General features: G+C 36.2%; 1 protein-coding gene across 1 annotated transcript in view; it reads right to left on the bottom strand.

Annotated features, from left to right (window-relative positions):
* Nucleotides 1-17,750, bottom strand: part of rev3l (REV3 like, DNA directed polymerase zeta catalytic subunit) — a 107,136-nt gene that overhangs the window by 9,817 nt on the left and 79,569 nt on the right. The window contains exons 18-28 of the mRNA XM_016231829.1: nucleotides 14,053-14,164; nucleotides 12,563-12,678; nucleotides 6,602-6,720; nucleotides 6,389-6,507; nucleotides 5,707-5,848; nucleotides 2,749-2,993; nucleotides 2,449-2,557; nucleotides 1,598-1,804; nucleotides 941-1,050; nucleotides 319-433; nucleotides 47-184 (exon numbers count right to left, since the gene is read on the bottom strand). Of these exons, the coding sequence (XP_016087315.1) occupies nucleotides 47-184; nucleotides 319-433; nucleotides 941-1,050; nucleotides 1,598-1,804; nucleotides 2,449-2,557; nucleotides 2,749-2,993; nucleotides 5,707-5,848; nucleotides 6,389-6,507; nucleotides 6,602-6,720; nucleotides 12,563-12,678; nucleotides 14,053-14,164 (1,532 nt within the window). The remainder of the gene's footprint in view (nucleotides 1-46; nucleotides 185-318; nucleotides 434-940; nucleotides 1,051-1,597; nucleotides 1,805-2,448; nucleotides 2,558-2,748; nucleotides 2,994-5,706; nucleotides 5,849-6,388; nucleotides 6,508-6,601; nucleotides 6,721-12,562; nucleotides 12,679-14,052; nucleotides 14,165-17,750) is intronic.

Here is a 17,750-nt window from a genome sequence, read left to right as displayed (position 1 = left end):
ATCAAATGATTGGGAAAAAATTTAATAATTTTGGAATGCTAGTTACCTTGGCAACAGCAGGGCAGCCATCACGACGTACAGTTTCAATGCCTTTGGCGTCAAAGACTGGGTTTTTCTGATCCATGCTCTCATACATGTATCCAACATAACGCTTCTTAGTCTGTAACACGCATGGGAGGTACACCTATCCAAACGCACAAGAATGCAGACAGACAAAATTGGAACACAGCAATCATGTGGCTTAAAATCGCTCCCCTTCAAAATAAAAACTCAGAGTATACTCAGAGACAAACCACAGATCTAAACCATTTCACAAACCTTCTCAAACTTCAATTTGACAGGTTTAGGGTTGGCGGCAGTGACCGCCTCTGCAATTTCATTACCAATCTTAAATGCCTGTTCCTTGGTTGCTCCTTTCAACAACACAAACATACTAAAAGAGAGAGACAGACGGGTATCAGAGATAGTATAACACTGTGTATTAAGCAGGCACAAAACAACACATTTCCACTGACAAGCAATTTGTCTGTTCACACTGAATGCAAAACTACTGCACAACAAAACAGCCAATGAGAACATTTTGATGTTTATGTTAATAGTGTCTGCTGATTTTTGAACACTAAGTTATATTAACTTGACACCGAGTTCTGTTCAGAGAACACTCTCACATATCAGACAGGGCAGGGATTTCATTAAAATCAATCAGAAGGCAGTATAAATATTAAAATCGGACTGCATTTGGCCCACCACAACAATGAACAAAGTTTCAGAGGGAGGCAGTGCCTCCACAGCACTATGATTGGCTAAGTAATCTGGTAATATTATAATGCTTACCTAACAATCAGACTGAATGAGTCAAAATGGAGTAATAAAAAAAGAAAAATTAACACACCTCCTTGGTCACATCAACATTGAAATAAACTAGTTTTTATTTCTCTACCTGTCTGTATCTCCGTAGACAACATGTGCTCCCCACTTCTTTGTGTCATTGACCATCTTTATGGCTCTCTCCAAAGTTTCTCGGGCCTTGTGCACAATGCTGTCACCTACCTGGTGTGTGAGGAGAGAGACAGAATATTTACTCACCGTAATCACACACACACACAAACTGCATTATGTCACCACTTGATGTTCAATGTAAAATCTGGCTCTTAAAGTAAAGACAGTTTTAATTGATATATTTGGTCATATCATGCAAATTGTGCGTACAACACTGCTGCATACCAGTTAAGAAAGACTGGCCCTTCCAGTCAAACATCAAGTGTAAACCTAAAATTATTTATCAAACACAAGCATTCAAATAATCTAAATCGGCAAGACCTTAGATTAGGTAACATTATTCACTATTAACTAGTTCCTTATTAACTAGTGTTCAGTCTGTAAAATGTCTGCCAAAAACTTGATGCACAAAACCAAATTTTAATCAAAACCTTTTAAAAGGTGATAAGGCTATTTATTTTGCCATCATAACAATTAATGGTTACATGGTTAGTTGTTTTTTCTTTGTGCCTGTCATCAAATATGTCATGCGACTTTTTTGGGTTGCAACCATTCATTTTGGAACCACTGATTTAAAATGTAAAGTTAGAGTACCCACCTCAACGCTGGGCATACGTCCAGAGAAGCTGGCAGCAGTGTAACCAAATGTGACATTGGCAATAAGTTTAAGGCCAAGCTGCCTGGCATCCAGCAGGCGTAACAGAGCTTTGTCGTTTTTGTACGCCTTCATGGACTGCTTCACCATGATCCTCGTCTTCAAAATCTCCTCCAGCATACTTGGTAGGACACCCCTCCGCACTGATGGCTGAGCACACACACACTTTGGTTGAGCTGACTCGGACACAGGCATTGTAAGAAAGATATTATAAATTATATTATTATAAAATTGACAATTCTTGCTCTAAAATCTGGCTGGATGAGATGTGTTCAAAGCAACCTGTGAATGCATATCTGTTGAATTTTATATCACTGCATTATATAAATTTTTGTTCATAGAATGACCTTTATGATGCTTGCTAACCAAAAGCAGAAGAAACATCAACATTGTGATATTAGCTATATTATTTGAATTATTCATTGAACCCTGGTGTTAATCGTCATATTCTCGTTGCTACGGTTTTATAACAGCAATAAGTCTTAAGAAAATATTGGTTGATTGTGTCATTGAGCTCTTGTCGATATCCATAAACCTGTGATCATTTCTGATCACATTCTGATCATTTCTGAAGCTGATGCAGTCACACTTTTGGAAACCTGTCTCACATGCTATTTTTCACAAATAGTAGGCAGTACAGTATACAGCAAGGATTCAAGCTACAGTAGTATTCCCTTTCAACTACTTGCAACCAAATTTAATGGCTCATCACATGATCATGTTGCCATTTAAGGATCATTTAAATGTAGGTATTTAAATGAAAGGGGTTAATGGCAGTGTAATCTCAGAACTACCTTAACAAATGCGACACCATTGGGAGAAATGGTGATGTCATTTCTGAGCTGGTAAAGGAGGTCAGGGGGGACTCTGAGAGATGTACAACCAAACCTGAACTCATCACACCTGAGAGATAGTGAGAGAGTGGAAGAGATAAACACCACCAGAACCACAAAATAGATACGCAATATAATAAAGAGTGAAAAATTTAAGGGGGTCTGAATACTTTCCGTACCCACTGTATAGAAATACTGCATTATTACACGCTACAACACTAGATCTAATGTAGTTTTACTCTAAATCCAAAAGCTGCTTACGTTCCAAGATTCTCAACGTGTCCAAGGCTGGTGGAGAAACAGTAATTGTAGGCAATGATGATAGATGGATACAATGACTGGAAATCCAACACAATAACAGAGTTGCTATAGAAACGCGACTCTGGCTCCATGACAAGCGGAATGCACTGTGGGGCTCTTTGCTGAGCACGCTGCTGTGTGCTTGGAGTCACTGGGATGTAATTCATTGGTTTTGCGATCCTTAACATCATTGATTCCACACGGTACTGCAATAGAAGGAGAAAGATTAACTACCAACACAAAACTGCAAAAAAGTATTTATGAATCTAATTATTAAAAACCTAAATATAATATACATCTATGAATCTCTCTATTTCAAGAATTAAAGGAATACTGGATCTCATTCACTAAGCATGCGTACATAAATTTGTGCATGAAATCGGTGTTCAAACTTTTTCACAAAATGATAAATTATATTTCATCATTATACGATTATTATATATAATTTATGTATAGTTAAAATGAAATGTATATATTATAAATAATATAGTTGTATAATATATTTCATCATGTACAGTGACAGAGTAAGAAAAGCTACTATTGCTCGAGCTTCGACAATATAACAATGCAGATATATGCATATGTACAGCTGTCTAATGACATGTCTATAATCTGGGGCTGTATTGAAGGTGTTTATTGTGAATTTGGCATAATTGTTTGTGAGAAGTTCTCCTGTGCGTACAGGAAGAAATAATCCATGCCATTATTAGTGCATGTGAATCAATGTTTTTTTTAATACTTGATCAATAACTTTGCACGTACCTTATCAATACACATATTGTACTAGGAATCTAGCAGACTTATGACAAATTAAAATATGTACTACAATTGGCTCAAAATATCAAGTATGTCTGATTCTTCAGCTAGATGGAATCATAGCCTGAAGCTTAAAAAAAAATCAGTTTTCTGTGCCCACTATGTGATTTTCTGTGACTGCCCAATATCTGTACACTGATTTTTGTCAACTAGTGTTGACTCCTCCAGACTGCAAAATATTGCAAAAGTTGTGTTATGTATTCTAGCCTTTACTTCCTAACTAATGATTCTTAAGAACCTGTTCTTACTGAATTTTTCAAAATGACATTTCAATAAAGTTTCAAGACATTATTTTCAGTTATAACTCTAAACAAACTAAGAACTGTTACTGTGTCATATTATACTTGTGACACTTAAATCACGAATCACTAATGTGACAACATTTAGTGTCTGTAGGAAATAATAATAATAATAATAATAAAAAATGCATTATGCATTCAGGGTGCATTAAATTGATTAAAAGTGACCGTAAAGACATTGTTACAAAAAACAAAAACAAAACAACACATTGTATTTGAAATAAATGCTGTTATTTTTTTCGTTCATTGTAATTAAAGGATCCTGAAAAATGCACAACTGTTTTCACAAATATATTACACAGCACAACTGTTTTTAACATTGATCAGAATAAAAGTGGCTATGATCAGCGATGTTCACGTCTTTCATTAATCCGGTCATTAACATGCTTGTCTCAATGACAAGCGATACTGATGTTGTTCTGAGAGGATTGATGCTCCAATAAAAACACTGATAAAAATTGTCTTAATTAGTAATTGTACTTTTGAAAATTGTGAAAATTAATGCACAAAATACACTTACTGGAGAAAAAAAAACGAACCGAAACATTATTGTATTACTACATGACTTGATTTAAGTTTACTTAAAAGTTTTTTTTTTAATGTTCTGTTAAAGTTTATGCCTATTAAATGTTACAAAATCTATCACAAATTTTACTGTAATGTTGAATGACTATATTCACTCATTTAATTCCCAGATCTTTTTTTTTTTTTTAATTATCTAACATCTGTACCAGTATCAGTATTATTATTGGTAAAAAGATGCTATTAAACAAATATTTAAAATATACCATCTTTATGTTCAATGATTCAAAGTGAAAAAATATTTATGATTACACATTGTTATGTGAAATTACTTACAGAAATGTGCAACTAATTAGTTACATTTTTTATCAATTGACAGCATTAATAATATTAAACACTACCTGGCCAAAATAAAAGTTGCCGTCTGAATTTAAATAAGCAAATACTTCTTAGACTTAAATAAGCAAATCATTTTAGGATTAAATCATTATTGCAGTGATTAATACATTTCTGGTATGTTGTATGTTTGGCAACAATACTTTTAACCGTAATTGATGCAGTGAGTAGCTTTTCATTTCTTCAACAACCATGTTGGAAGATGTACTCATGTACACATATTCCAGGATGAAAATACAAAGATTCATCAGGCTTGTGCAATCAAACTTTTGTAGAGACACAATATAACACTCGTAGCTGTGTAATATGGCTCTATATCACCACGGCAATGAGTATGAGTGAGTGAGTGACGTGACATGTGGCCAAGTATGGTGACCCATACTCAGAATTAGTGCTCTTCACAAAATGAAGGTTCTGCCATGGCCATCCCATGACCTGAACCCAATAGAAAATTAGTAGGCTGAACTAAAGAGGAGAGGAACTAACATAAACTTTGGAATTTGAAGGATCTGGAGAGATTCTGTATGGAAATATGGTCTCATCTCTTGCCAGGTGTTCTCCAACCAAATCAGGCATTATAGGAGAAGATTCAGAGCTATTATCTTGGCAAAGAGAAGTTGCAAAAAGTGGCAAAGAACCTTGGCCAACGTGTAATGGATAAAAACATTTCATAATGAGATGTTCCCATCATTTTACTTCAATGAAAGGATAGATTTTTGTGGATTCTTTGAATGAAATATCAAAAGGATATACAATGCATATTTATTTTCACAGCCTTCTTTGCTCATATCTACCAAGGGGGCTATTAATTCTGACCCCAATTTTATATAGTGATTGGACAGACAGCTAAAGGCATCCGTATAACAGGTTTCAGATGGATGCTTACCTGTGACCCCCTGGTTAGCACGTGGTAGAACTGGATTCCAAACACACGTGCCAGTTCACTTGTCCTGCCAATAATATCCTGCTGCTGGAGCAACTGGACTGTGCCACACACACGGCTCACATAATGATCCACCACTTTCCACCTGACCCAAACAACAGAATTAAACACCCCAATAGAACACACACACAAAATGTAATAAACAGTATTTTGTTTGTACAACCAGTAAATATCATGTGCACAGTACAAAAATGATATCCCATAAATTATGCATAACACCTACATGATATTGAGTCATAAAACAACAAATTTGAGAAGAAAACTGCTTAAGATACTATAGTTATTTTCAGAGAATATATCTTGAATTATTATTATTTTTAATGCTGTTTTGGTTGCTGTTTTAGGCATAAATCTAACAATTTATTAGGGTTTATTAAGAAAATTATATTGTAAATTATATTTAGATAATTTTGCTAGAAAACAAATTCTAGACAAAAATAAGTTAATTATTTGCAGTGCACTGTTAAATGCTACACATTTCAGATCATTTTAGCTGGTACCATACAATATATATGGTACAGTATGCAGCAATCAGTATGCTATGAATGATGCAATGACATTCATAGGAACAACCCTGCAATAAGACCAGTAATATGCATCTGACCGATGTGAGATAAATTCCCACCTGTGCAGGTGTGTGTTGTGGTCAAACCAGTCGGAGAGTGTGCGATGGCTGTAGAGAGGAAAGCGCTGATGCAGGAGGTGGAAAGCCACATTCTCAAAAGTGTAGTTATTCAATGCAGCCTGAAAACATACATGAAGCACTTGATAAAACCGAACACTCTCAGATAAACAGTGTTAACTTCGGGATTCTGAGGGTATTGAATTTAAAGAGAACCTCAGTCTTCATAATCCTCCACATGTTGAGGACAATGCGTCCAACAATATGGATTTCCGTCATAGTGTCTGCACCATATTCATCTTTCTCTGCCATAAACCGATTTTCTTTTGCATCTCCTGTTAAAGTAATGACATCAAATACAACATTTCAGAAATGGGATAAGATCTGAGATGTAAAACTGAATTCTTGAATGAAGTCTTCAGTGTCACATGATCCTTCAGAAATCATTCTATATGCTGATTTATTATCAATATTGTAAACAGTTTTTACTTAATACTATTTTATCTTAATATTGTTTTGGAACCTATGATACTTTTTTTCAGCATTCTTTGTTCATGCTGTTGTTTTTAAACTTTTTATTCATCAGTCATTTTGACAGCAAAAAATAAAAAATAAAAAAAAGGTTATGATTCACAGTAAGCACAGTAAGACTCATTTTCTCTTTCTTTGTGTGTTTGAGAGAAACACAGAGCGCTCTCACCAAGCAACGGCAAGTCGGGTGCTTACATGCCTAAAGTATATGGTGCATCAAATGCGCATCCACTATTATGAATGGGAATAGTGTGCTCAGTGAGTTGTCAAGGCACAGAGTAAAACACTGATGTCATCTGAAGTGAAACTATGGGTCTCTACAAGAAACTGAATTTTATTTACAACATTATTTCTTATAATTTATAGCAGGGGTCTTCAACTCTGGACCTCAAGATCCACTTTCCTGCAGAGTTTAGCTCCAACCTGGATTAAACACACCTACCTGCAACTTTGTAGTAATCATGAAGACCTTGATTAGCTTGTTCAGGTGTGTTTGATTAGGGTTGGAGCTAACCTCTGCAGGAAAGTGGATCTCGAGGTCCAGTGTTGAGGACCCCTGATCTATAGCTTCAGGCAAACGGTCCTGGAGCTCAAGCTTTGACGCATCATGACATATGCATGGTAGCAAAATCACATGACAATGAATTAGAACTCCGTTGTTTACAGCAGAGAGAGAGAGCATGCATGTGCAAACCAAACACCTTTGCCAGCAGTATAACACCAACAAGTAAAGCAGTTTAAAAGAACCATGGTTCCCTGAGAGAAGAGAATGAGACATTATTGTGCCAGAGCTAATGCTATGGGGAAATCCCTTTTTCTCCAAGAATACTGAAGCCATATAGAATCGTGCCAATCTAAGGATTGGCCAATGACATTCAGGCACACATAAAAAAAAGGATGACCTTCTCCCGCTATATAAGCCAACACTGGCACGATTGCATCAGAATATTACTGAAAAACCATAGGCAGCTCTTGTTCCCAAACTCTGAGCATAACATAACATGTCAATTTATGCAATGACTCATTCCCTCCTCTCAGGGAACCATGGTTACATTGACAATTCGAGTGAATTGACCTCTGATTACTCAGAGCTGACACTATTGGGATTGCATAAAATAGCGTTACTAGCGAAGTCTACCTCAGCTGAAGTGGAGAACTAACTAACAAAAAAAAAAAGTTATCTAATGCCAGCACAAGGAGCATGCTTAATGTCGTAGTGGTATAGAACATCACAAACATAACACAAATAATCGTACATACCCAACGGTTCATATCAGCATCTACATGCAAACATACTAGTGTCCAGCAGCTCCTCCCAGCCCTTGCTGTAGGGATGATGTCAGACTATGACGGAAGGCCACAACCAGATTAACAGCAGACTTAGTTAAGCACAAGTATTCATAAACTTGTATACTAGGGGAAGGAACGAAAATTTGATGGCCACAGCCAAACAAACTTGTTCCTATGGAGAGGACCAACTCCGTTCACATGATGGAAGTATGCTGGCACTTATCACAAAATTCAATCAGTTAAAAAACAACTCATTCATACTGATTATGCACACATGGGTAGTATACACAAGCACAAAGAGGTAATACAGCAGCACTTCCAGTATCTTGAACACAGCATCTAGACTGTGAAAGCCCCCCGATCGCAGTCATCGCTCTATAAGACAACAGACCAATAAGGGGTTGTAACAACTAAAGGGAGGACCAAGCTTCCAATCCTGCTGAACTCAGCTGCATTTCCACAGACAATACAAACAGCAGATCCAAGGGCAGATCCAAATTATAAAATCTGGCAAAGGTATTTTGGGATGACCAGCCAGCTGTCAAAGAAATGTCTTGAATAGACATTCCATTCAGCAGTGCAGGAGCGCTCAATATAAATTTGCAGTGCATGTGAATGATATTGAGAAAAGTGCTCTGATATTAAGGCGTTTTGCATTTATGGTTGTTGCCTACAGTAGCTCTTACAATGCCTTAGTCAAAGCACGCAGCTGTGTACTCGTCCGTCTCATTGTGAGGCGCCACCGACTCTGGAGCAGCACTAGGTGACTAATCCACTCTCGAGACTCTTGTCCTCCAAAACACCAAAAGAAACCAATCCGCGGACTTGAAACAGCATTGTTTCACAGTTCAAAGCCATCTCTTCTGATTTTGTGAAGTTTGCCAGAATGCAGAAGGGAAATAATTCACTTAATGAGGCGCAGGTCAACAGACAGGTGTCATGAAGGAGAAAAATTCTGATGTAATGACACCGGCTTAGTACCGGCTAAGTCATTCGGTGTCCACAGCTCGATAGTTTGCTAGAGAAATGAACTCTAGAGAATTTACACTATATTTACACTATATATATATGTATAAGTATAAGTACAGTATATGTCATAAAAGTACAAGTATATATATATATATATATATATATATACATACATACATACATACATACACACACACACACAGGTGTGTCTAAATAAATTAGAATGTCGCAACCTGGGCTTCCATACCACCTCAGCAGTGCCACAAACTGATCACCTCCATGCCACTCCGAATTGAGGCAGTAATTAAAGCAAAAGGAGCCCCTACCAAGTATTGAGTACATGTACAGTAAATGAACATACTTTCCAGAAGGCCAACAATTCACTAAAAATGTTTTTTTATGAAATATTCTAATGTGTTGAGATAGTGAATTGGTGGGTTTTTGTTAAATGTGAGGCAAAATCATCACAATTAAAAGACCCAAAGACTTAAACTACTTCAGTCTGTGTGCATTGAATTTATTTAATACACGAGTTTCACAATTTGAGTTGAATTACTGAAATAAATGAACTTTTCCACGACATTCTAATTTATTGAGATGCACCTGTATGTATATATATATATATATAAATAATCACATGACAATATAATTTTATAATTGGCTTTAGAAGTTAATTTAAAAAAATATGCATTTTACATGCTTTCATACAATTGTGTTTGTTATTCTATCTAAAACTAAAAAACATTATTTAATTTTATAATAATGTGCAAGTAATAGGGCTCCTTAGTTCACAGTATTTGAGAGTTTGGCAGATGCCAGGTGAAAGCGACCTGCCTGACTGCATTATAGCAACTCTAAAGTTTGGTGGAGGAGTGATAATGGCATGGGACTGTTTTTTTAGGGGTTGGGCTAGGCCCCTTACTTCCAGTAAAGATAAATCTTATTGTGCAGCATACCAAGACATTTTGGACAATGCTATACATTCTATACTTTGCAGGAAACAGTTTGCGGAAGTCCCCCAGTGCACAAAGAAAGGTCCATAAACACATAGCTGAATGAGTTCGGTGTGGAAGAACTTGACTGGCCCACACAGAGCCCTGACCTCCACCCCATCAAACTGGAATTGAAATAGCAATAAAGCAATGCCATTAAAGTCCCTGTTGGTGTAATCATCCAATGTACCAAAACTTTGGTTCATATATGTGTGTGTGTGTCCCTTTTTCAGGCTGTTGTATTTTGCTGTGTTTTGTAAAATCCAAATAAGCTTTACATCATTTTATTAGAAGGGGTTTGAATAAATGTTCTGCATGCTTGTTTAATGAATAATCTAGGAAAGTAAAGAGACCTTTCTACTGACTTGAAGAATGATGCCCCGAGTCCTAATTCACCTGCATGAACATGCATAGTTCTTCTGCGGTGAGGCATGAGGACTGTAGATGCCAGAGCAATAAACTGCAATGTCTGTAATGTAAGACACCTAAGCCTGTGCTACAGGAAGAACAGCTGATTGTCCTTGTAGTGGCAAACCATGCGTTTCCCCCAAATGTGTTTAAGAACTTGGAACAAATGGAAGTGTGGGGTAACATCTCACAGCAAGAACTGGCAAATCTGGTGCAGTCTATGAGGATGAGGTGCTCTATGGTACTTAAAGCAGCTGGCAGCCACATCAGACACTGACTGCTACCTTCGACATTGATATTGTTCAAGGTCTTATTATTCAATTTCTGTTCATCACGTCTGTAAAATTTGTTTAGTTTATGTCTCAATTGTTGAGGTTATGTTAATACAAATATTTACGAGACATTTTCTCTGGAAAAGTTAAGAGTCCACTGCAAATGTCTGCAAAATACTATTTATAGAAGACTGGGCTAGCCTTGACAGGGTCTTGATCTGGTGGTCCAACATCCCACACAGCCAGATTCAAGGTGTGGCTGGAGCACTCTCTTGTGGGAAAAACCAGTCCTCAGAATTGGGGATCATTGTCAGAGCAGAAGGAAACAAGTTTTGTATGCGGCTTGAGTCATGCATCCTTCACAAAGCAGATTTTTGCTATTTTGATCAATTTCTGCAAATAAATGCTCTAAATAACTATTTTATTTAGAAGAAATGCTATCAGTAGTTTATAGAATAAAACATAAATGTTCAGATTACTCAAACAGACATACAGTTAGGTCCATATATATTTGGACACCGACACAATTTTCCTAATTGTGGGTCTGTATGCCATCAGAATACAATTAAAAGGAAATTGTAGTGCAGACTTTCAGCGTTTATTCAAGGGGTTGAACAAAATTATCATGTGAAACGTTTAGAAATTGCAACCATTTTTAAACAGCCCCTTATTTTCATGGGCTCAAATGTAATTGGACAAATGAATATAATCATAAATAAAATATTAATGGACATCACCAAAGACTGGGTTTCCTCTTTTTTTATGCTTTGCCAGGCCTTTACTGCAGCTGTCTTCAGTTGTTGTTTGTTCGTGGGTCTTTCTGCTTTGAGTTTTGTCTTCAGCAAGTGTAAATTATTAGAAAATTAATAGAAATTGAATTTTGCAGCGATCTCTTAATTTCTTTCAGAGCTGGATGTATATATTTTATATTTGTTAAATGAGAAAAGCATTGAATAGACATTATAAAAAGAAGCTTTAAAAAGAAACATTTTGATTCAACAAAATTTTAATGACACCAAAGGCTACAATGTGGCCTTAACATTTTCAGTTTTCAGAAGCTGCATCTGAAGTGGCATTTAGGGATAGCTATATAGGGATACACAATATTTACATATACACAGACTGTTCAGAAGTGGCATGAAGGCATTTACACTGCAAATTAGAATTGCATAATTAATGCTATGAGATTAACGTGTTTTAAATTGGCATTTATATGTTTAAAAAACAAATATTGAAATATGTTTTAATGAAATTATACTGTAAATATAAAACTAAAACCTTAAGTAGGTCTTAATGATCGAGTCATTCAGTCATTTATTCAACCAGTTCATTCAAACGGCTGATGCATTCAGAAACAAAGCAAGTGTCTTTATGAATGGGTCACTGAAACATAGGAAACAAAAAAAAATTGTCTGCACACTGACAAGACTGCTCCCAAAGAATTTAATGGTACAAAGTTTCGTTGTTTGTATTGATCTTATTTTTTGTCATGCACCTGAGCCTTTGGGTTTTTGGGATGTGCACGCTTTTTTGTATTTTTCACTGAAACATTGGCTCACTCGATTCATTAAAAAAAAATCAGTTAGTATTGAAGCTGCTGTGTGTTGCTTAGAAAGGCACAACAGTTCTGCTGTGGTTTGGAACTATTTTTGACGGCGAAATTAAGCAAAACAGGTAATAAACATGTACACTACTACTAAATCAGGTAACCTTACCTGGCACACGGGAGAGTTGCTGGCACAGGTCCACACTGAGCGTTGATGCACGATGCAGTAGGTACCCCCAAGAGTGCATCTGGACCTCATATCCAACAAGAATGTCTGGGTCATACCTGGTGGTGTTGGGGGGGGGTCAGGGGTGGGTGATCATGAGCTTATTTGCTGTGCAGTATGTACAGTTTATCATAATCCTCAAAATGCAGTAAAAATGTGCTCAACCTAATATTTTTTGTTGAACACAAAATGAGAATAGTAAAGCATTCTTTTCCATATGACCATAACAACCAATAAGGTAAAAAAAATGTGTGTTGTGTATTTTATAGTGACACCAGTTTAAGTCTATATTTACAGATGATCATCACCCCTGCTCTAAGTTTAATTTGAGAGCAACTCCTGAATGGCAGTGGAAGAAAATATATTCAGTGACATTTTGTCCTGCTTGGTGCATTATATAATAGTCACAATGACAAATTATTGCATGGAAAAGAGCTACTTGAAACTTTTCCTATTGTGTTCAACAGGAAAAAAATACTGTAAGTTCAGAACATCTAGAATAAAAATAAATGACAATTTTCATTTTTTGGTGAACTATTTCTTTTACATTTAAATAAAGACTTTACCAATATCAGCATATACAAGTAGGGCTGCAACATCTAATCCATAAACATGATTATGAAAATAGTCTCATTATAAGAATAGTCAGGCCTGTCTGCTGTAACTGGAAAGTATTTTTAAGGCCAAATCAGCGTGAGTTACTGCATGAAATGTGTACAACCCAAGTTGTCCAAATATGAGTCATTCAAATTAAAGTGCTCCTGTTATGCTTTTTTGGATATGACCTTCAATGTTGTTTGTAATATAGCTGTTTGTGAATGTAAAAGGTCTGCAAAGTTCCGGAGATCAAAGTGCACAAAAATTGCATTATCTCCTAAAAGCAAGAACTAGAACTGCCTGAAACGAGCCGTCAATAATCTGTCTTATTTTCAGCACAAATCCACGTAGGTTTCTAACACATTTGCAAAACAGTCTTCATTAGCTGTCCACAAACAAGTACTTTGATCCACCCTCAGACACTGTAGTTGTAGCAGAGGAAGAGGAGTCTGGTTCGTGTTGTTGTATTGTCTAGAAGACCCTGTTTGCCGATCGGCAAAAGCAAAACAACTTTGTATGTACTCCCAAAGGATGAGGGATGTGAAGAGTCAGTGGTTAAAATAAAATTTTACTGTGACACCACAGCAGTATAACTCTAATCTTTAATTGTGTTCCCATCAAATCCTGAGTTCAATGCAAGATTTGCAAAATGATTATTCATTAAAGGTGGGGCTGCACTCACTTCATTTGGACCATTTTTTTTCGCCCAATAAAAATGTTCTTTTAGTAGTAGTATAATGTAGAAATAATCTTCAGATCAATCAATTAGCAAAATAATTGTTAGTTGCAGCCCTACATACAAGAAAGAAAATCCAAAATATACATCGTTGACCTACATTCTAAGAATGTTTGTGACCTCTTCAAAAAGCTCCTTCTCATCACTGACGTAAGTCACCAGCAGTCCCGTCACACCAGATTTAAAAAGAAACGGCACTGTGCTCCTGGAGGCTAGAGTAAAAACATGACAGGTAATAATTTTACAATGAAGACAGATTAACACCATATAACATTTGTAATCATGCACACTAGGACTAATAATAATGTTAAGACTAACAAATAATCAGGTAAGTCATGAATTATTGAAAAATAACGCACACGTCAAAGTGAAGCAAAACTTTATGTGAAATAATGTGGCAAAAATGAAAACGACATTTACTATAATTTTTTTTAAGTTCCCTCTTCTATATATCACCTCTTTCATTACTTATCTAGTTTACACTTTTATATTGGCATTGTGTGAAAAATTGCTGATGTATTTAATTTGTAAGTCATTTTGGATAAAATTATCTGCAAAATGAATAAATGAGTAAATACAGTATGTAACTAACAGTGTTGGGCAGTAGCTAGTACTAGTACCCCTACTGATTTGAAATTCAAAAATCCAATAATTCCTAGATTTACTTTAATAATTTCTATGACTTACACAGGCACATTAAGCCACAAGTGCATCAGGAAAGCTTGGAATATGGAAAAGTGTACATTCAGGGGATGGAAATTTTGCCATTACACTGATTTTGTCAGGAGAAAAGGTGATCTGAACACAGATGTGTAAGTTGTGGCATTATGGAAGTTGTGGCATTAGTTTATTCTGGCATTATATGGCTTGCCCACCATCACATCCCTCTGATCCCGATATAAATTATATCAATATAATAAAAAATATTATGAATTTATGGGATTTCTTTTGATAAAATAATTCATGAAATATAATCATATATGCGTAACAGAGAAATGATAGATACAATTAGCTTCAAGCTACACATGAGAATTAATACAACACTTACTTAAAAGTCACTATTACTCACCATTGAGTGTTTGTAATAACTTCTGACTAAGATCCAATGTAGATTTTGGTCAAATGAGGCAGAAATATATTGTTAGTATTACGCGTTAACGCGTTAACATATACGATTTTTACAATCCTTAACGACAATGACAAGCTATGCAAAATCGCATTCATAATCGCAGACGATTTAATTGCGCGATAATGAAATCGTAGAAATCGTTCTGCAATTATGAAAGTTTGCATAGCTTGTCAGTGAACTACGGCTCTGTGTAGTCAATGCTATTCCATCTAAAAGCATGTGAAAATACCACATTAAATAACATATTTTTACTCCAAACTCACTTCATAACATCAGTCGAGTGTTTGAAATAAATCCTTCTGTGAGATGATGTTGCTTCTTACACAGAATAAGGCAAGCAACATATTTCATAGTATTCTAAACAGTGATAAAGGCTATGTCGATTAGCATTGCATTATTATATGCTTTATTATAATAAACATTATAATAAGACAAACTCAGATAAACCATATATTGTCATAGTCGTGTGTTTATTAGTCACGGTGAATACATGAAAGCAGTTAAATCTTCTGTTTATTCAGCAACTACTATAGGGATTTCCTGGATTTCTTTTGCGGTGTGTATTTGGAGTTTCCAAGCGAGAGCGCCCTCTGGCTATCGGATGGAGATTTACTACTGATCACAGAACCGTGCTTCACTGAAAGATACGCATGACAATCACAACTTCCGTAATTGCGATTTATCGTCTTTGCGATTTAATTTCTATTAATCGTGCAGCCCTACATCAGAGATTGCAGAGAGAACAGAGACTCGCGTTGCGTTTTCAGTGAATTATTCCAGTGTGTTTCGCTTTAAAACACGAGCTCTGTCATATTCTGTGATTGTCTCTGAAGAGTGTGAAGTACAGACTGAACAGAATGTCAACATATTCCACCGCTGTATGGCCAGATGAGACGCAAACTATGTTTTCTCGACTGGATAACCAGTGTAGTAAAGTTTTGACGGATGAAGACTGCAATCAAGGTAAAGCAGCCCTACATCAGAGATTGCAGAGAGAACAGAGACTCGCGTTGCATTTTCAGTGAATTATTCCAGTGTGTTTCGCTTTAAAACACGAGCTCTGTCATATTCTGTGATTGTCTCTGAAGAGTGTGAAGTACAGACTGAACAGAATGTCAACATATTCCACCGCTGTATGGCCAGATGAGACGCAAACTATGTTTTCTCGACTGGATAACCAGTGTAGTAAAGTTTTGACGGATGAAGACTGCAATCAAGGTAAAGACGATTGCAGTGGCATACAGGAGTCGTACAGTAAGCATGCGTGAGTCCGTTATATTAATGCGTGTATGAGTGCTCTTGACGCACTGATCGCGCATTGTATTTATGCACAGGCACAGACATTTCTGTACATGCACGTTGTTTCCACACACATTCATGATAATGTTTTGATTTGTAGATATATGCAGTCAGCAGGCGGTTGGTTTAGGAGTTTTTGGCATCTCCATTTGGTCCTGTTCAGTATCGCAACTTAACTTCTCTAAAATGTAAAAAGGCACTTTGCTATTGCACTGTACACATACTATACAATTCTGATATTTTTTTGCATTTTTTTTCATGTGCTTATATGGGCTCCTTATATCATTTGGTTCTTTGGTGTCCTTTCGGAGTTTCTAAGTGTCCTTTTATGGAAAGGCATCTAAATTTATCTTGAAATAGCTTGCAGAAAATACAGATCTTTGAGAATCACCCTTCAATCTTTTGGTTTACTTTGCTGGATATAGCAAATGATGACAAAATAAACATATGAATCAAGATAAATGGTCTATGCTAAATTTCATGAAGTGTGCGATTAATCACAGAAAAAGGGTGTGATTAATTAGATTAAACATTTTAATCTATTGACAGCCCTAATTGTTAGTAACATTTTAGAATAATTTTATGGGGAAGATTACAACTCTGCCCGCCCACAGCCATCAGTTGTAGAGGTGTAAGAAAATATCGATACACGTGAACATCACAATATACTTCTGGCGATACGGTATCGATTTTCAAAAACGCAATATCAATATTTATAAAAAAAAACAACAAAAAAAAACATACAAGATTCATGGCAGTTGTTTCGTTTTGAGTTTATATCCCGACCGCTAGATTGTAGGGATGCAGCGATTAACCGGTTTCACAATTAACCGCGCTTTAAAATGTCACAGATAATTGATCGTAAAGGCTCCGCTACACCGAGTGTTTCTGTTGCACAGAACGGAACAGTTGTAACGTGCACAAAATGAAAACAAAGTTACACTAGCGGTGCACCAGCTTAAAATGCTGTGGTTATCAGAGACACGGAGGCTACTACACACACTAGATTAACTATGACAGAGGAACCAAACAGCGATCCTTTATTTCCACCAGAGAAATGCCTGAAGTCGATAGTGTGGGACCATTTTGGGTACACCAAGAATGACCAGGATGTCATTTAAATAATGTCGTACAAATTGCTGCTAAGAGTGAACACGGCTTTAAACTATTTTAATGCACGACGTGAAGGCAAGACTGATGCGAAGCTATGGCTCGTTAGCTCAGTATTCTACCCACTTCAGATCAGACAGATGAAATAATGTGGTAAGATCACATTTATTTGAATTAATTAATAATAACATTTAGCTAGTTTAATTAATTATTCGATCAAGAGAGAGGGAGAAGTGTGTGTGTGTGTGTGTGTGTGTGTG

This window comes from Sinocyclocheilus grahami, unplaced genomic scaffold (genome assembly GCF_001515645.1).
Source record: "Sinocyclocheilus grahami isolate Dianchi unplaced genomic scaffold, SAMN03320097.WGS_v1.1 scaffold400.1, whole genome shotgun sequence".
Taxonomy (NCBI): Eukaryota; Metazoa; Chordata; class Actinopteri; order Cypriniformes; family Cyprinidae; genus Sinocyclocheilus; species Sinocyclocheilus grahami.
The sequence above is the reverse complement of the archived record's forward strand: the minus strand, read 5'-3'. Positions and strand labels throughout refer to the sequence as shown.